Source organism: Sebastes fasciatus, chromosome 19 (genome assembly GCF_043250625.1).
Source record: "Sebastes fasciatus isolate fSebFas1 chromosome 19, fSebFas1.pri, whole genome shotgun sequence".
NCBI lineage: Eukaryota > Metazoa > Chordata > Actinopteri > Perciformes > Sebastidae > Sebastes > Sebastes fasciatus.
In genome coordinates this window covers 19,433,337-19,448,820 of record NC_133813.1, presented here as the reverse complement: position 1 = coordinate 19,448,820, position 15,484 = coordinate 19,433,337, and the positions used below count along the sequence as shown (strand labels likewise).

The 15,484-nt window shown below is 41.2% G+C and overlaps 1 protein-coding gene across 2 annotated transcripts in view; it reads left to right on the top strand.

The window, feature by feature from the left end:
- Positions 1-15,484, top strand: part of sardh (sarcosine dehydrogenase) — a 54,356-nt gene that overhangs the window by 26,369 nt on the left and 12,503 nt on the right. For both annotated transcript variants that reach the window (XM_074617231.1, XM_074617232.1), the window contains exons 11-17: positions 1,172-1,262; positions 1,514-1,655; positions 6,964-7,047; positions 7,345-7,458; positions 7,941-8,079; positions 11,301-11,414; positions 12,516-12,663. In XM_074617231.1, the coding sequence (XP_074473332.1) occupies positions 1,172-1,262; positions 1,514-1,655; positions 6,964-7,047; positions 7,345-7,458; positions 7,941-8,079; positions 11,301-11,414; positions 12,516-12,663 (832 nt within the window). The remainder of the gene's footprint in view (positions 1-1,171; positions 1,263-1,513; positions 1,656-6,963; positions 7,048-7,344; positions 7,459-7,940; positions 8,080-11,300; positions 11,415-12,515; positions 12,664-15,484) is intronic.

The window sequence follows — 15,484 nt, the reverse complement described above, 5'->3', positions numbered from 1 at the left end:
GAACCAGCACATGGAGCCTTTTTGCTTAATTATAATACACCCTCTGGTGCTACTCGGACACATCTTCAGTGATGAACCCGGGGTCATACTGTGTTTCGGGGATTTCAGGTCACCTGGGGGACCCAGCCAGGGGTGATCAGCCCCCGCTATTTGTGTCCAAGTGACGCCCTGCTCCACGGATCCCCCTTTCAGGCCTTTCTAGCAGCCTCCAGAATGTTCTTGGTGGCTCTTCTGCACTGCAGTCCTTTTACTCCAAGGAGTTTGAGAGTTCGCTGTACTGAATTAGCCAGCAAAGCCCCGGCGCCCAACTTCGACTGGCTCACAGCGGGCTCTCCAGCCATTTCTCCAGCACTCTCATTTTTAGCCCTTTCATGACAAGATCAGGGCATCAGCAGTATCACCCTTCCCCTAACGCCATCGGGCAGCAACTGAGTATGTGCTCCAAGGAACGGTTGGCATGCTGGAGTGATTACCATGCCCCAGGTTGGCAGGTTTGGGAGAACATCATAGTCTGATTGGTTGGGAAACTTGATCGAGGTGATCTTGCAAGATTCCGCATGCTCCCATCTGGTCCAGGCGTCTGGTCCAGTTGCCACTTCTCCTTTCCGCGGGCTTTGTCATAGCCTGGTTTAGGAAAACTGCCCAGTCCTGGCTGCCCGCCCCACCGCCACAGTGCCCACCAAGATGTAGCGCCGCAGCCGCGTCTCCGCTCTGCCGACAGCTCCCTTTCCCTGCCACTTCCTTCCGTTTTTTTTTAACGAAGGATTCCTGTCGAAGCAACTATAACATCAGAATTGGTACATCATTAGCTCCCTGGCTCGAGTGACTTTGAATTTTTCTGATAACCCGCTGATGGGGAGCTGCAACTTAGTGGAATGTGCAGAGAAACTGACTGATGGTCTCCTTTACTGCCTTCACTGTTGTCATTGGCACCTCATAGACTAGAAGGGGCCAAGTAGCCTTGGCAGGAATCCATGTTAGTACATCCAGGCTTTGAGTTTTCCTAAACTACTTGATTTATTGATTATTAAACTTTATTAATACACTAATTGTTTCAGCGTTAATTAACGTGTTTCCTATAAGGAACTGAATGTGATTATGACATGCTGTTCATAACAATTTTTATGTTATCCTTTCATTCTCTGTGTGTGTGTGTATGTGTTTTTGTCAGGCATGATGCTGGGAGGCGGTTGCGGTAGAGAGCTGGCTCACTGGATCATACACGGCCGCCCTGAAAAGGATATGTATGGTTACGACATCAGGTACATCAACGCACACTGAGACTGTATAAAAACCTGCACAGGTGAAACCTAAAAAGTATGTGAGCAGTGGCCGCGATCACAGGAAGTTTCATAGGTACGGCGCCACTCCACAAAGCAGAACACAGTTTTCTGTTTTGGCATTTTATCAAAGGGCAGCAGGGACCAGAATAATGAAATTTTAATGAAGCCTGAACGATTGTGACTTTTAACGAGCGCTAATCTTTTGAATTTCCTCTCCCTCCCCGTCTCAGGCGCTTCCACAACTCGCTGACAGACAACGCAAGCTGGATCAGAGAGAGGAGCCACGAGTCGTATGCTAAAAACTACTCCGTGGTGTTCCCCTTTGATGAGCCGCTGGCCAGCCGAAACATGAGGAAGGACCCTTTCCATCAGGTAGATGAGCGGTTACAAAACCGTGTTTCTTGAGGAGGTCAAGGAAAACAACCCTTTGCTTAGTCACACTCCTTTCAACTGTGGTTTGATGACTCACCACAGGTTTAATAGCAAATAAATTCTTTTTTTCCTCCTCTTAACATCTAACTATCCCTTTAGAAATGATAGAAAACCGGAAATACTAACATAACTGACAATGAACACAATAATCCAAGGCTATATTTTAGTTATTTTGTCCATCCCTTATATACTGAATGAAGCCTATACTTTTTTTCCATCCTAAAAATACCTATAAACAGTGTCTTTATTGAACAAGTAAAGTCTGATTAGTCAAATAAAAGCGAAAATGTTCTCCTATCCTGAGATATTACGAAACCATATTCATATATACTTTCCCTTCGATCTGATAACCATTAAGCACAGCCTTGGCTCTATTCTAGCTCTTTCAGTTAGGTAAGCGGAGCTTTTACTTTCTATGAAAAAAAAAAAGTGTAGGCAGTGTTAGTATCTCTCAGGATTTAGACAGTCGGACACCTTTTGGCTTGAACATAGCTGAGGGGAAACTTTCTAGACCCCGTATCGACGAGGTTTCCTAACATAGATGAAACCGGTTCACCTCTTTAAGTCACAGGAGCATCTCTCCTGCCGTCTAACCTGACCAGTCATCTTTTGATGACTCCTATATTTTTAGAGGTTGTGTGACTCACTTGTTTAGCCATTCATTCCACTCCTTTTTCTTTCTTTTTTTTTCTCCATGCATCCACCCACGGCCTTCACTCATATGTCTCTCATCTCCTCTCTTTTTGACATCCTCTTCTATTCATCCTACTATTCATACTTAATCTGTCTCTCTCTCTCTCTCTCTCTCTTCCTGTGGTTGCCGCTGTCTTTGTTCTTGTTCCAATCTGTATTTTATGTGAGAGAAAAAAAGAGGTGCCGCCACAGTTTCTTCCCCTCTATTAACCTCCGTAACCGCAGCATCTGATTGGATAATTGAGACAGTAATGTGGCAAAATCAACAGATAAACAATGTCGCTGGCTGTGAAGGCTTCAACATCTGTGTGCACGAACGTGCGGAGTAGAAATTGAGTTCAGTTGCCGATGCTAAAAATGTGATTTTAATGTAGAACAAACTTTCATGTCCGTCATGGGATATTTTGCCAAGCTAGTGTTGAAGTACTGGTGATGCAAGTGTTTGCAAAGATATCATCTGTCAAACTATGACCCCATCTCTCTCTCTCTCTCAGTGCTCTCCGTATGTTTATCTTTCTGCCTCCCCCTCCCTCTCTCCTCGTGTCTTCTCCGCTCAAATCTGGATCCAAATAGCTGATTCAGGCTCAGCCAGACTGCAGTTAGCAGTGTAACTCATCCCCAGCAGCTACATTTATTAATGCGATCCTCGCCAACTTGACTATAAATGATACACTTAGCTTCGGTAGCCCGGTCTCGGATGTCTTTCAGTTTCCTTTCTCTCCTCAGCTCGACACCAACTCTTAATGGGCCCCGCCACCATATTTTATGCATTAATGACCCACTTAGCCTTGCTTTCCTCTTCCAGACTTCATTTACCTTTAACTGTTGCAATTTCTACCCCCGCTCACGCATGCAGGCATTCTTTCAGAACAGATTACTGTCACACAAATTGCATTAGCGATGTTGTCAATGCATTTTGTAGATCATGCCTACTGCCTTCTTACAGCTTGTTTTATTTAGCCTCCCTGACACATTTCATGCATAATTAACCAGATTTCCTGAAGGGATTTTTTTTTTTTAGGATGTTGTACAGAATGAGCAAAGACACGAAGGGAGAGTAGCTTTTTAAATGTTTTTCAGTTAGTAGCTTGTGTCCTTGTAATGAATGTTTAAATTATGAATTGTGTTTTAGATTCTTTACTATCTTGATTTGTTGTTTTGATCACAAAAAAGTGGAAAATTTAACGCAATAATAATGCATAAACGTAAATTTGATTTAACGCCACTAATTTCTTTAATGCATTAATGCGATCGATCTTTCTGAGGTTGTATCGGGCTGGAATCCATTGGTGCCAACCATGTCATACTAGCTCGTCGCGAAGGAGGTTCAAATAACGCTCCGAACTTGAGCTAAATTTTACTCTTATGCCCGTTTTCAAAGGGGTCCCTTGACCTCTGACCTCAAGATATGTGAATGAAAATGGGTTCTATGGGTACCCACGAGTCTCCCCTTTACAGAGACTGCATGCAGTTTGGGGCAAGTCATAGTCAAGTCAGCACACTGACGCACCGTTGGGCTTGAGTTTGCCATGTTATGATTTGAGCATATGTTTTATACTAAATGCAGTACCTGTGAAGGTTTCTGGACAATATTTGTCATTGTTTTGTGTTGATAATTGATTTCCAATAATAAATATGTACCTTAATTTGCATAAAGCAAGCATATTTGCCCACTCCCATGTTGATAAGAGTATTAAATCACTTACTCAGTACATTTTGAACAGATCAAAAATGTGCAATTAATTTGCGATTAATCACGATTAACTATGGGCAATCATGCGATTAATCGCGATAAACCATGAGACTTACTTATAGCATAATGCAAATATCGCTGACAAGCTCTTACGTACGATGCATGTCAAAAAACCCGCACATTTCTTTCTAAAGACCACACACTGGCAGCATACTGCATGTGCCGCTATCTGCATCAACTCGGTTTTCTCACATTCGCCCTCCTGATCAGCACATCCTGGTTCTGTTTATAGACCGCTTGTAATTTGTGACTTCAGCCCTTAAATATCCATATAGCCTTTGACGTTCACTGAGTCATTACGATAGCACAAATTAAATCCTATCTAATGTAAAACATATAAGCTGTTCAAAGGCTCAATAGATTGTGTCAGAGTGCGGTGCTATTTTCAGGCAGCTGTGGCAGATCTACTGTCCTGTTGTACAACACTGTACCATTAAGACTTAATTCCGTACTATTACAGCTTTCTCCAGCCAGCACAAAAGACTAATTTGCATAGCGAGTGCAGGATCAGGTATTATCATGTTATGTTCAGTATAATTATGGCACCAGGTTTACAGTTTAGAGCACTGAATAGACAAAACAACTGCTCTCAGGTAGACAGACAGTAGGTCGAAGGAGATCACAGTCCCTGTGAGACGGGGTTCGTCCAACCCTCGGCTGCGTGCCCATTAGACCCCTGCTAATCACTCGTCGAGGGCCATCACCTAGCAACTAGCCTTCCTACTGTTGGAGAGCCTCGTATAAAAGTAGGCAGGTGGCAGAGCGACAAAGAAATAAACACACAGAAAAAGTCTAATTATTAATTTTTTTAAATGAGCTTTTGCTCACGATACTGGCTCTCGTTTCTAATCACGACGCCATGTTTTGTGGCTAAGAGGTACTTAAGGACTTTGATCCGCCAAGGAAGCCGTCCCCTTGCAAATAATGAGACGGTCTACTTTTAGGGAGGCAATGCGAGATTATTTCAGAGCACAAACAGGCCATCTCTGACATTGCTGCTCACACGTTTTCTCCACCTCGGTAGCACGGATGGTAAATATAGCTCGGTGTGGGAAGTTCTGGCAAGAAACAGCTAGTTGCCTGCTAGGAGGAGAGCATAGCAGAACATACCTACTGACTGTGGGCGACTGTCAATTTTAACAAGGAAGGTGGCGAGCGCTGGAATGTCTTATTTCAACACTGGTCAAGAAATCAAGAATTAATAAGTGTACTATATTTGCAACAGTTTGTGCTAAAAGAGGGTTTGACCTTTGGACAGTTGATTTGTTGCCCATCATGTTGTATTGTACTGGGTTTAAAGCTGCACTTCATCATCATCATCATTGTTTTTAAAAATGACTAATTTGAAAGGGGTTTTCTTGTAGTGCCGAAACTACAAAGAATTTTTATCACCATCCTATAGAGTTCCTCTCATCTCTACAGAGCGTTTTAGAGTCTTCCAGTTCATTGTTTTGGATCAACTTTACTGTTTACTGTGTGGTTCAGTCTCAGCGTTCTCATCAACCTTGTTTCCAGTTGCATCAGACCACTTTTTTCAGCAAAAAAAAGCTCTAATAATCCCACTCTACGCTACCTGCCCAGCATCAAACGGCAGACAGACAAAGTTAATAGCTGGTGAACATAGTGCAGCATTTTGCAGCTAAAGATCAATTTCTCTGGAGATGGCGGAGACCAAAACAGAGCTAAAAGGAGAGTACATCACGACTCCAAATAAAAACAATGCTCTATTTCTGCTTGATGTTTAAATACACAACGTGTTTGTTTGCAAGTTCCACATAACAACTTTATAATAGGGATGCATGATATGGATTTTTTTTCAGCCAATAATTTCCTATTTCTCATGGCCGATAAATCGATAAGATAACCGATAATTTCACATTTTTGTATTTTAAAAATAACTTCATAACCTGTAGTTTATGCACAACTGAGGGTAAGATGTAGTGAGCTAAGATGGATGATTTAAGTAAGGGATAATGTACAGCGAGCCGGTCATTGTTGTGAAATAAACTCCGACAGGGATCGCATCGCACTGAAGGGGTTTATCTCACAAAAATGACCCGCTAGCTGTACATTATCTCTTACTTAAATCTTCCATTGTGTTGTCTTCCTCTGAAACTGTGCCTAAGCCGAAACCTAAACTATCTTGCAAAAGTTTTGCAACTTGTGGGTTACCTTTGAGACACAACGTTCTTGTTCTTCTTCTTCTTCTCTGTGTAAATTGGTGAATCGCAAATCAACTTTAAAGGTGCATACACCTACTGTATAGGAGTATTCAGATACTGCACTTGTTAAGTCAATGAAAGCAATCTGGCTTTGTATAATCAGCTGATAATTTATCAGTTATGATTTCATTATTGGAATAATACATAATAATATAAATTTGTGGAGCCTGATATATATATTGTGCATCCCTACTTTATAAGGTGGTAATAGTAGTGTTGTAGTCGTATTTTAAAGCTTGTTCTGCTGCCCCAAAGTGGCCACAAAAAATCAGATAGTTCTACTCAGAAACAGCAGTCAAAATGCCCTTGAGCAAGACTCCGCAGCTGTGGTCACTCTGGCAATTGATGTGTACAAATCTGTAGATATGAGAGCTTGCAAGTTGCTGACTATGAGAATAAATTTATGACTTTACAATTTTGCGAGTATATGCTTTCGATTAAAATAAAAAAAAAAAAAAACATCCTGATTTCTCAACTTTGGCATATGTTTTTGTGCAATGATTCCAAAGTAATCACTAAACACTCAGCTGCGTGTACTAAATTGGCCTCTTTGTTTGTGTGTGCGATTGTTTGTCTTTAGGTGCTGACGGAGCAGGGCTGTGTGTTCCAGGAGAGACATGGCTGGGAACGACCTGGCTGGTTCAACAAAGACGGACCTGCTCCTGTGAGACGCCACACACACACACACACACACACACATATACTGTACACAAGCACATGCTCACTAATGATTTATTTACAACCACATATTGACAATAGGCATTTGGAAAGACATAAACAATTAAGATGCAAATTTTTCTACACAGCTTTTTCTGGACGGGGACCGTTGCAACAGATTGACTGCCAATAATTGGCGACACTGACACTGTAGCTGGCCCAATGCTTTGTCCTTCTCTGCACATGGAAACGGTGATGATTAATTAAGCCTCTAACTACGTGTTTATCTGTTTTATTTGCAAAGCTTAAAAACTACGATTACTACGGGGCGTATGACGTTAAGAAGAATGTGAACTACAAATACAACGAGTTGCTGGGCAAGGAGTACACCTTTGGCTTCCCTCCACATCATGACGTGGTAAGACACCAAAGCATAAACGTGTGTGCGTGATTATGTATGTTATTCAGTAGGACAATGTTATTAAATTACATGCCACCTCCTGGTTTGTCAAAAGACTTTGGGGCCAAAAAAAACTCAGGGTCTGCCAGATGAGTGTGAAGGCTCCCGTGAGGAAAGGGAACATGTGTCCTCATGGGAAATAACAACCATGGACAACTGAGAGTGATGAGAGAACAGTCAGTGAGGTTTATGGTGCATGAAGTGCATACTAAACCAACGCAGCAGCTCAGAGGACAGATCACAATGGGAGAATTGCCAACCTTGACGTCAAAAAAACTCTTTAATTTCACAGTTTGTGATGAATGTTTCCTTCAAGGATGTGGCTCCAGATATCTTAGAAATGTCACGTTTGACAAAGCGAGGAAGATGCTTTTATATAACTTCAGGGTCTGTGTTAATTGGATGTGTGTGTGTTGTGTTTCTTTTTATTATTATTGCAGATTAAGAGTGAGTGCCTCTCGTGTAGACACGGTGTGGCAGTGTTTGACATGTCCTACTTTGGAAAGTTCTATCTCACTGGACCAGATGCCAAGAAGGCGGCTGATTGGCTGTTCACTGCTGATGTCAACAAGAAGCCAGGTCAGTCTGTACACACACATACACACATATACACACCCAGACAGATGGGAGAAAAGATTGACAGAATGAAGAGGGCAGATAGATGGATAGGAAGGCTAAACAAGATGCCAAAATGTGAGCAAAACAGTCCACTCTTCCACAAAATCTCAAATGGCACTAATATTAAAGGCCAGTATACTGTGTAGTCGCTCTGAGGATTTTTTTGTACGTTTTTTTTTGTAAAATCAACAAACTGCGACAGGTGTGTAGATGTGAAAATGGGCAGAGCTCCAAATGCTCCTAATATTATTTTTTTCCACTTTCATCACATTCCTACTTGATCCACCTCCCAGTGGTATCGCCACTTACAGAGGAACTCCACATGAAAGTCACTTTACTAATCACGGGGAGCACTTAGCTTGTAAAAAGAGTTGTATAATGAAGTACACAAAGTACTCAAAGGGTCGACAGACTCATTCTATAAGAGGTGGCAACGGCTTTTGACTTATTTTCAGAACTTGTCTGTGACCCCACTTGATTAGGGTTTATAAAACTGTCTAATATATTATGTTATGATCACGTGCCCAGACTTTTGCAATTCATGACATATGTATGTACATTTTGGTGATTTTACAATGTTTTGATGGTCAGTTAGGTATATTAATTTTACTATTTTATTTATTTATTTTATTCATTTAATATAATAAAAACATATTTTATTTACTTATTTTAATTGAATTTTAAGGTATTTATTTAGTATTTTTATTTTATTTAGTTTTATATAATTTAATTTATTTACTTCTTTTTTTTAATCTCTTGTCTTTCTTGGTTATTATTTCCAGTTGGGGGTTGTTCTAATGGGTTATTGTGCTGTTTCTTTCTTTGTCATTCTTTAAATCCCTTGATGTTGTGTTCTTTTCCACTATTGATCGTGGTGCCCTTTCTGCATTACACACACATCAATACAAATTGTTGAAACTAAAAAAAGTAAACAAGGAGAATTTCAAAATTGATAAATTATAAAAAGAATTAAAAAAAAATAGCAGAAAATTGCATTCTCCCCTGACATGCAACACGGTTGGGACTAAATAGAAGTTTTAATCATTTAATTCTTCTTCTTTTGGGGCCAAAACTATTTCAAATGTAAATAATAAATTAGGTGTCTGAATTAAACTGTTTTGATCCGTCTTAAAATAGCCATTTATTAAAGGAAAGAAGAATAACATTAATATAACAGGCGATTCCAAACTCAGCGTATATCAAAATGATCAATAATATCATCATCATCATCTAATCACATTCATATGTGTCAACGTTTCCTTGTTACCAAGAAAATGAAAAAAAAAAACATGAATATGAATAGACATGCAAGCATAATTCAAAGGAGTCTTGCACAAACTTACAATCAATAGGTCACGAAAGATACAACACAACTATCAAACACTGATTTAAGTAATACGGTGGATGCCATAGGTTAACAAGACACTGAGGGGCAACACAAGTCATTAAAAAGCTATAAAACATGTCGGATGTTTATAACTGTTTGTATAAACCGACAAATTGGAATATCACAAGTAGTCTTTATATACAGTCATGTGTACATATAGATCCCATGGGGGAATCAGAATAAATACCTAAGCTAAGGATAATAGGTGTCAGAGGCACATACAAACAAATATAAAGGCTATTATGATAGGATGTAAGATCCCTACAAGGGACTGCTAGGGAATACTAGGGAAATCAAAAAAATCTATTTTGACCATTCCTATTTAGTTTGTCTCTTGTTAGACGGATTAAAAAAAAAGGAAATGTAACATTAAATTGCTAGAATAAGCCTTTAAAGGTGGGAACAGACAACTTTCCCCCCCCTAGTGTTTCCAAGTGGTATTATTGTTGGCGCCACTGTTGCAAATACAACCGGATCGTTTTTCCGTTTTCTTCAGAGTCTATTAACTACTAACAACACAGGAGGACACGGCATTTTGTTTTCCACAGTCACTTCGGTTATTCCACCGTCCACCATTTCCACTACTGGGGGATAGTGACTACCAAGAACTTACAATGACACTCTATGGTAATTGGGGATTGCTAATGATAGCTGCTGGGGACAACAAAAGAGCGATCGTCTTCCTGTTTTGGTTGTGCAGCGGTGGTTGATGCGCTTCCTTTGTGCCAAGCCTTCATTTTCCTGTGAAATCGTACCCGGTGGCAGACGGATTTGCATAGTGAAAGCAAGGGAACCAATCCAAACGCCAATGGTGTCATTATTCTATAGCCATTACACTTTGCAATCAACATTCACGTTATTATGACGAAGTTATAGCAAAAGAACATTTCTTTTGCCACTCTAAACTGCTGCACAGCTGCTGAATATTTCCTGCAGCCTGTTTGATTGATTTCATGTGCTAACCTCTACCACCACACCTACGGAGGTAGTTTCTCCAAAGCTTTCTCGAAATCTTAAATGACACATCGTGTGACCTTGCTTGCTCAGTCTCTTTGTCTATCACTCTCACTTTTTGTGCTCCCAGTTCTCACTCGCAGCAATTACACAGTGGTCACACTCGCTCCGAGAACATTTAACGTCTCAGCAGGCCGACCTATGCTCCGCTAACGCACCCTTTTCTTTTATACCAGTGACAGAATAAAACTGTAACATCAGTCATTTATTCAAATGAGAGACGGCTGAGGGACAGCCACGTAGATATTAGCACGTCACTGCAGCCATTAGCTCCTCTGGCCAACGGGTGACGGGAATGTTATTATTTTGTCTCATTAGCACATGATTTGGATTATGTTCCCATTATGAATATGTTTGTTCAGTGATGTTCTCAGCTTTAATGGGGTCCATATTTCAGTTGTTTCCTTGGTAACTATTTTACAAAAAGATGAAGTTCACATGTCGTCAGGGCTGGCGTATTTCCTGCAGGCGGATATTTATATTTATTGCCCCTTAGAAGCAAGTTGTGAAAGAAGTATAAGTACACTTGAGTTGATTAAAAAATCATTCTATTCTTATTCACACACGGAGGCGGAAAAGCGCACACACACATATACAGCACAGACACACACAAGCTCGCAAACTGGATTGCTCACAAAGAATCGGCTACAAACACAAGATTGACCTCAAATCCAGGGTTCATTTTTTATTCTGAGATTTCCGTCGGCCTCGTTCCAAGAGACTGCACACTCTAAATTGGCCTACAAAGAATTAATTGTTTATTTGTGTGCGTGTGTTTCAGGCTCCACTGTGTACACCTGCATGCTGAATAAGAGAGGAGGGGCGGAGGCTGACCTGACAGTGAGCAGACTGGAGCCGGGTGCTGCCAACATGCCCCTGGCACCACAGTCCAACGGTGAGAAACAGAGAGTGTTGTTTTTTAGTATTTTTCTGCTATACTGACATATCTATTGCGCCTTCTGTTATTCCATTCTCCACTTTATCATTTCATCTCTGTCGTGTTTTGTCATTTTAACTGTCGTATTTTATCTCTTGCTGGATGTATCCCTCATTGTGTTCTATCTTATTTTGGATTTATTGTTTGTTTGCTCTGTTATATTAATTGTTCTGTCTCCCAGTTTCTATCAATGCTGTATATCTGCTTTATTCAGCAATATATTCTTCTACCTATCATTCTGTTGTGTTTTGATGTAGCTATCAATTTATGTGCCGTCTTATTTGTCGCTCTGCTTAAAGCTGAAGAAGGTAGAATTGGAGCAAATATGATTAAAAAAAGTTATTTTTTATAAAACTGTCACTATATCCTGACAGTAGTGCATGAGAAAAAAAAATCATGTGCCTCTGTGTCCTCCGGTGCTCCTAATGGCATCTGCAAGATTTCACAGACCGGAGCCTTGCCGTCTCTGAGCAGCTGTCAATCACTCGCGAACTCCTATCAAACTCTAGGCAGCGCTGATCAAATATGAATCAATATTCTGTTACTGTGATGCCTATTTCTCGCCTCAAATGTTTGTGACCCGGCAGTCATGTTGAGATCAGTTGAGGAAAAGACCAAGCACCGCCCATCAGCCGGAGCAAACTTTCTCATTTTACAGCTGAACAGTACACTACAAGATGTTTCTGAAAACATTTGATGAGAGAAATGGGCATTAAAGTAACAGAATATTGATTCATATTTGATCAGCGCTGCTTAGTTTGATCGTTTCATCGGAGTTCGCTGGTGATTCACAGCTGCCTTCGTTGAATCAACAGCCAATAGGAACGCTCTCCCTTTGAAATGACCTGCAATTGGCCAAAGTCTCCCGTCACAGGCTAGATTTTTTAAAGTCTGAAAACACTTGAATTATAATATGCTGAAAGGTTATTATGGAATTGTTGCCCAATGATGCCAAAAACATTCTGCCTACTGCAGGTTTAACTTTTCTGTCAGTTGCTGTGTTTGTCCGATGTTTCATCCATCATTGTTTATTTCTTTCCTTTCCTGCCTTTCCCCCAGGCGACGCGTACTACCTGGCCATTGGAGGCGGCGTAGCAGAACACAACTGGAACCACATTAGAACGGTTCTTCAGGACCAAGGCTTCCACTGCCAGCTGACGGACCACTCTGAGGACATGGGGATGATCAGCATCCAGGGACCTAAGAGGTGAGGAAAGAAAAGAACAAGGAGGGAGGGAGGGAGGGAACAGGGCTACGAATGAACGGGTACATTGACATGATTTATAAATCCAGGTGAGAAAAAGGACAAAAAGAGTGAGTGAGGGCCAAGAGCGGCGGAGAGGAGAGGAAAAAAAAGACGAAGGTAACCGGTCTAAAAACAGGTTATGATTCACATCCTGAACACAAGAGGTGGGGGAAACTGAAAAGATGACGATCGATAGAAGGAGAGCAGGTTAAGTGCCTATTCTCGAGACGTGGCCATAGGCATGAGAGGTGAAAGCGTGCAAGGACGGAGGGTTGATTGAAAATAGGAGACGGACGCAGGGAGGTTAGAGGATTTAATGTAGCCATTGGGTGTTTGGTGATGCTGTGAACCATGCAAAGTAAATTAAAATCTATTTTTCACCTGAGTGAGTGACAATGATGCAGATTACTCAGAGCAGTTGCGCTCCCTGTCTCAACAACAGTTTACACCTTGATTTAGACGTCCATGAGAATGACCTGTCACTATCTAAAATGAATCATAAACTTGAACTAAAACCTTAAACTTGACATTCTTTCTAACAGCCAGCAGGGGGCGACTCCTCTGGTTTCAAAAAGAAGTCTGATTGTATAGAAGTCTATGAGAAAATGAGCCTACTTCTCACTTGATTTATTACCTCAGTAAACATTGTAAACATGAGTTTATGGTCTCAATCGCTAGTTTCAAGTCTTCATTTTGTAAATGATGGTCCCATTTAGAGTCAAATGGACAATATAGCAGGGTATGCTTTAGGGCGTGGCTACCTGTATGTTTGACAGGTCACTACCACGACGTTGTCCGCGTTTTCGTCTTAGAACTTTTACCCTTTCATAGTGTGTTAATGAAAGTTTAGCATTTTGGTTGCCTAAAAATTTCATTATTCAGCTCCACCCTCTCGTTTCCCTTCTGGTTGCAAAAAAAAAGAAGATGGCGAGGGCCAAAATGCCAAACTAGAGGCTTCAAAACAGCAGTCCACAAACCAGTGGGTGACGTCATGGTGACTACGTCCACTTCTTATATACAGTCTATGATAGAGGAAAGAGTGCCACATGATTCTAAATGAATCAAATGGTTTTGGGTTTGGTTATTTTTTAGCAATGCTAGCGGGGTGGCTCTGTGACAATATCTGCCTGTTAGTCGGTCTAACACTTGAGCCCAGAGTGAAATATTTCAACAACTATGGGATGGACACTTTTTGTACAGATATCCACGGTCCCCAAAGGATGAATTTTGCCCTTCATTTGTCCAGTTCTTTGGTTTATGACCTGTAAAACTAATGACATTCCCATCCGGCTCAGCTGTATTAATGTATTTTTATTATAACTTAACATTTCTGTAATAACTGTAGAATCACCATCGGATTAATACAGAATGTTCTAGGACAAGTGGTGATAACACTGGAGGCCTCTCAACCGTAAACTCTGCTCTTCTCCGTCTCAAAGCTCAACATGATACTAGTAATGAAAGGTAATCCTATAGAGTCATATCTCTCTTCACCTGCGGCGTCTGCCATGACTCCCCTGTGTAAACACTGCTGCGATGACCTTCCAAGACTAAATGTCAGAAACTCTTTTTCGCAGATATACAGAATTTATATTCGGTCTCATGAAATTATATAACTTGCAAATTTCAGATCCCTGAAGGGCGACGACCAGGGATTAAGTTGCGATGGCTGAAAACTTAAACTGAACATGTCATGGTATTCCTTTTTTTTACCCTCATACATTGATTTCTTCATCTTAGGATGATAAATCATGTACTGTACAGGGGGAAACTACACATTCGGACATGGGATGTAGTCAAAGCTTGTCACTTTCTTCTCGCTTCCTACAGTTTTCCTTTTGTTCTTCACTCAAAGAGCAAGCCGTGCCACCTTTTACATCTTCCCAATCTCATTCTCTGAACTCCTCATCTATCTCTTCTTCCCCTCTCACCTCCTCTCCCCCCCCCACCTCGCCGCCCCGCGTCTTTGTTCTTCCCTCTCACCAGCAGCGGGGTTAGGCCACTCTGTTCTCTGTGTGGGCTGTGTGTCGATTTCTTCTCCTTGAGGCTTTTTTCTCATCTTCTGTTCTCCCAAGTTTCTTTTCTCTCAGCCTTCATGTCTCTGTAGATCTTATCCAGCTCTTTCTCAGTCTCTCTTCCTCCCCGGTCCTGCCTTTTTTTTTGCTGGATCGCCTGTTCTCTTCCCCTTTTTCAGACTTTCCTGTCCCTCTTGCCTTTATTGCTTACGTCAAACCAGAAATCGGTGCGTCACTAGCAGCAGTAGCCCAATTTATACATATATATGTGTGTGTTTTATCACAGATACACACAGGCATAAAAGGATGTTGATTATGGAGCTCATTGAGTTTTCCTGAGCATCCACTCAGCTCCTTGTGAGTGTTTGTTTTTTGCATCAGTGGATGTTTCCTCGTTTGTGCGTCAATAATATAAACAAGATTAGCATCTGTATCGCCTCTCTCCGCACTGTACCGTAGTGATTCTCAGCTATTGTTTCTGCCACGTATGAGGAGTTTGCAGAAAATCGACCCGGTTTTGTTTTCTTTACGACGCAAAATTGATCTCTTTAAAGTTTCGAGGAGATGGAAAATTACCAGCATTTATGGAAAAGATGTCTCATTCGAATTCTCCCGAGAGAGGGGGTCGGGGAGGGGGGGTCTCTAGACTTTGCAGCTTTTTCGCTCACAGCTTTATTTATAATTTATGAAATTATGTGATATCCTGCAAGAAAGCTCTGCATCTGTGTGTGTGTGTGTGTGTGTGTGTGTGTGTGTGTGTGTGTGCA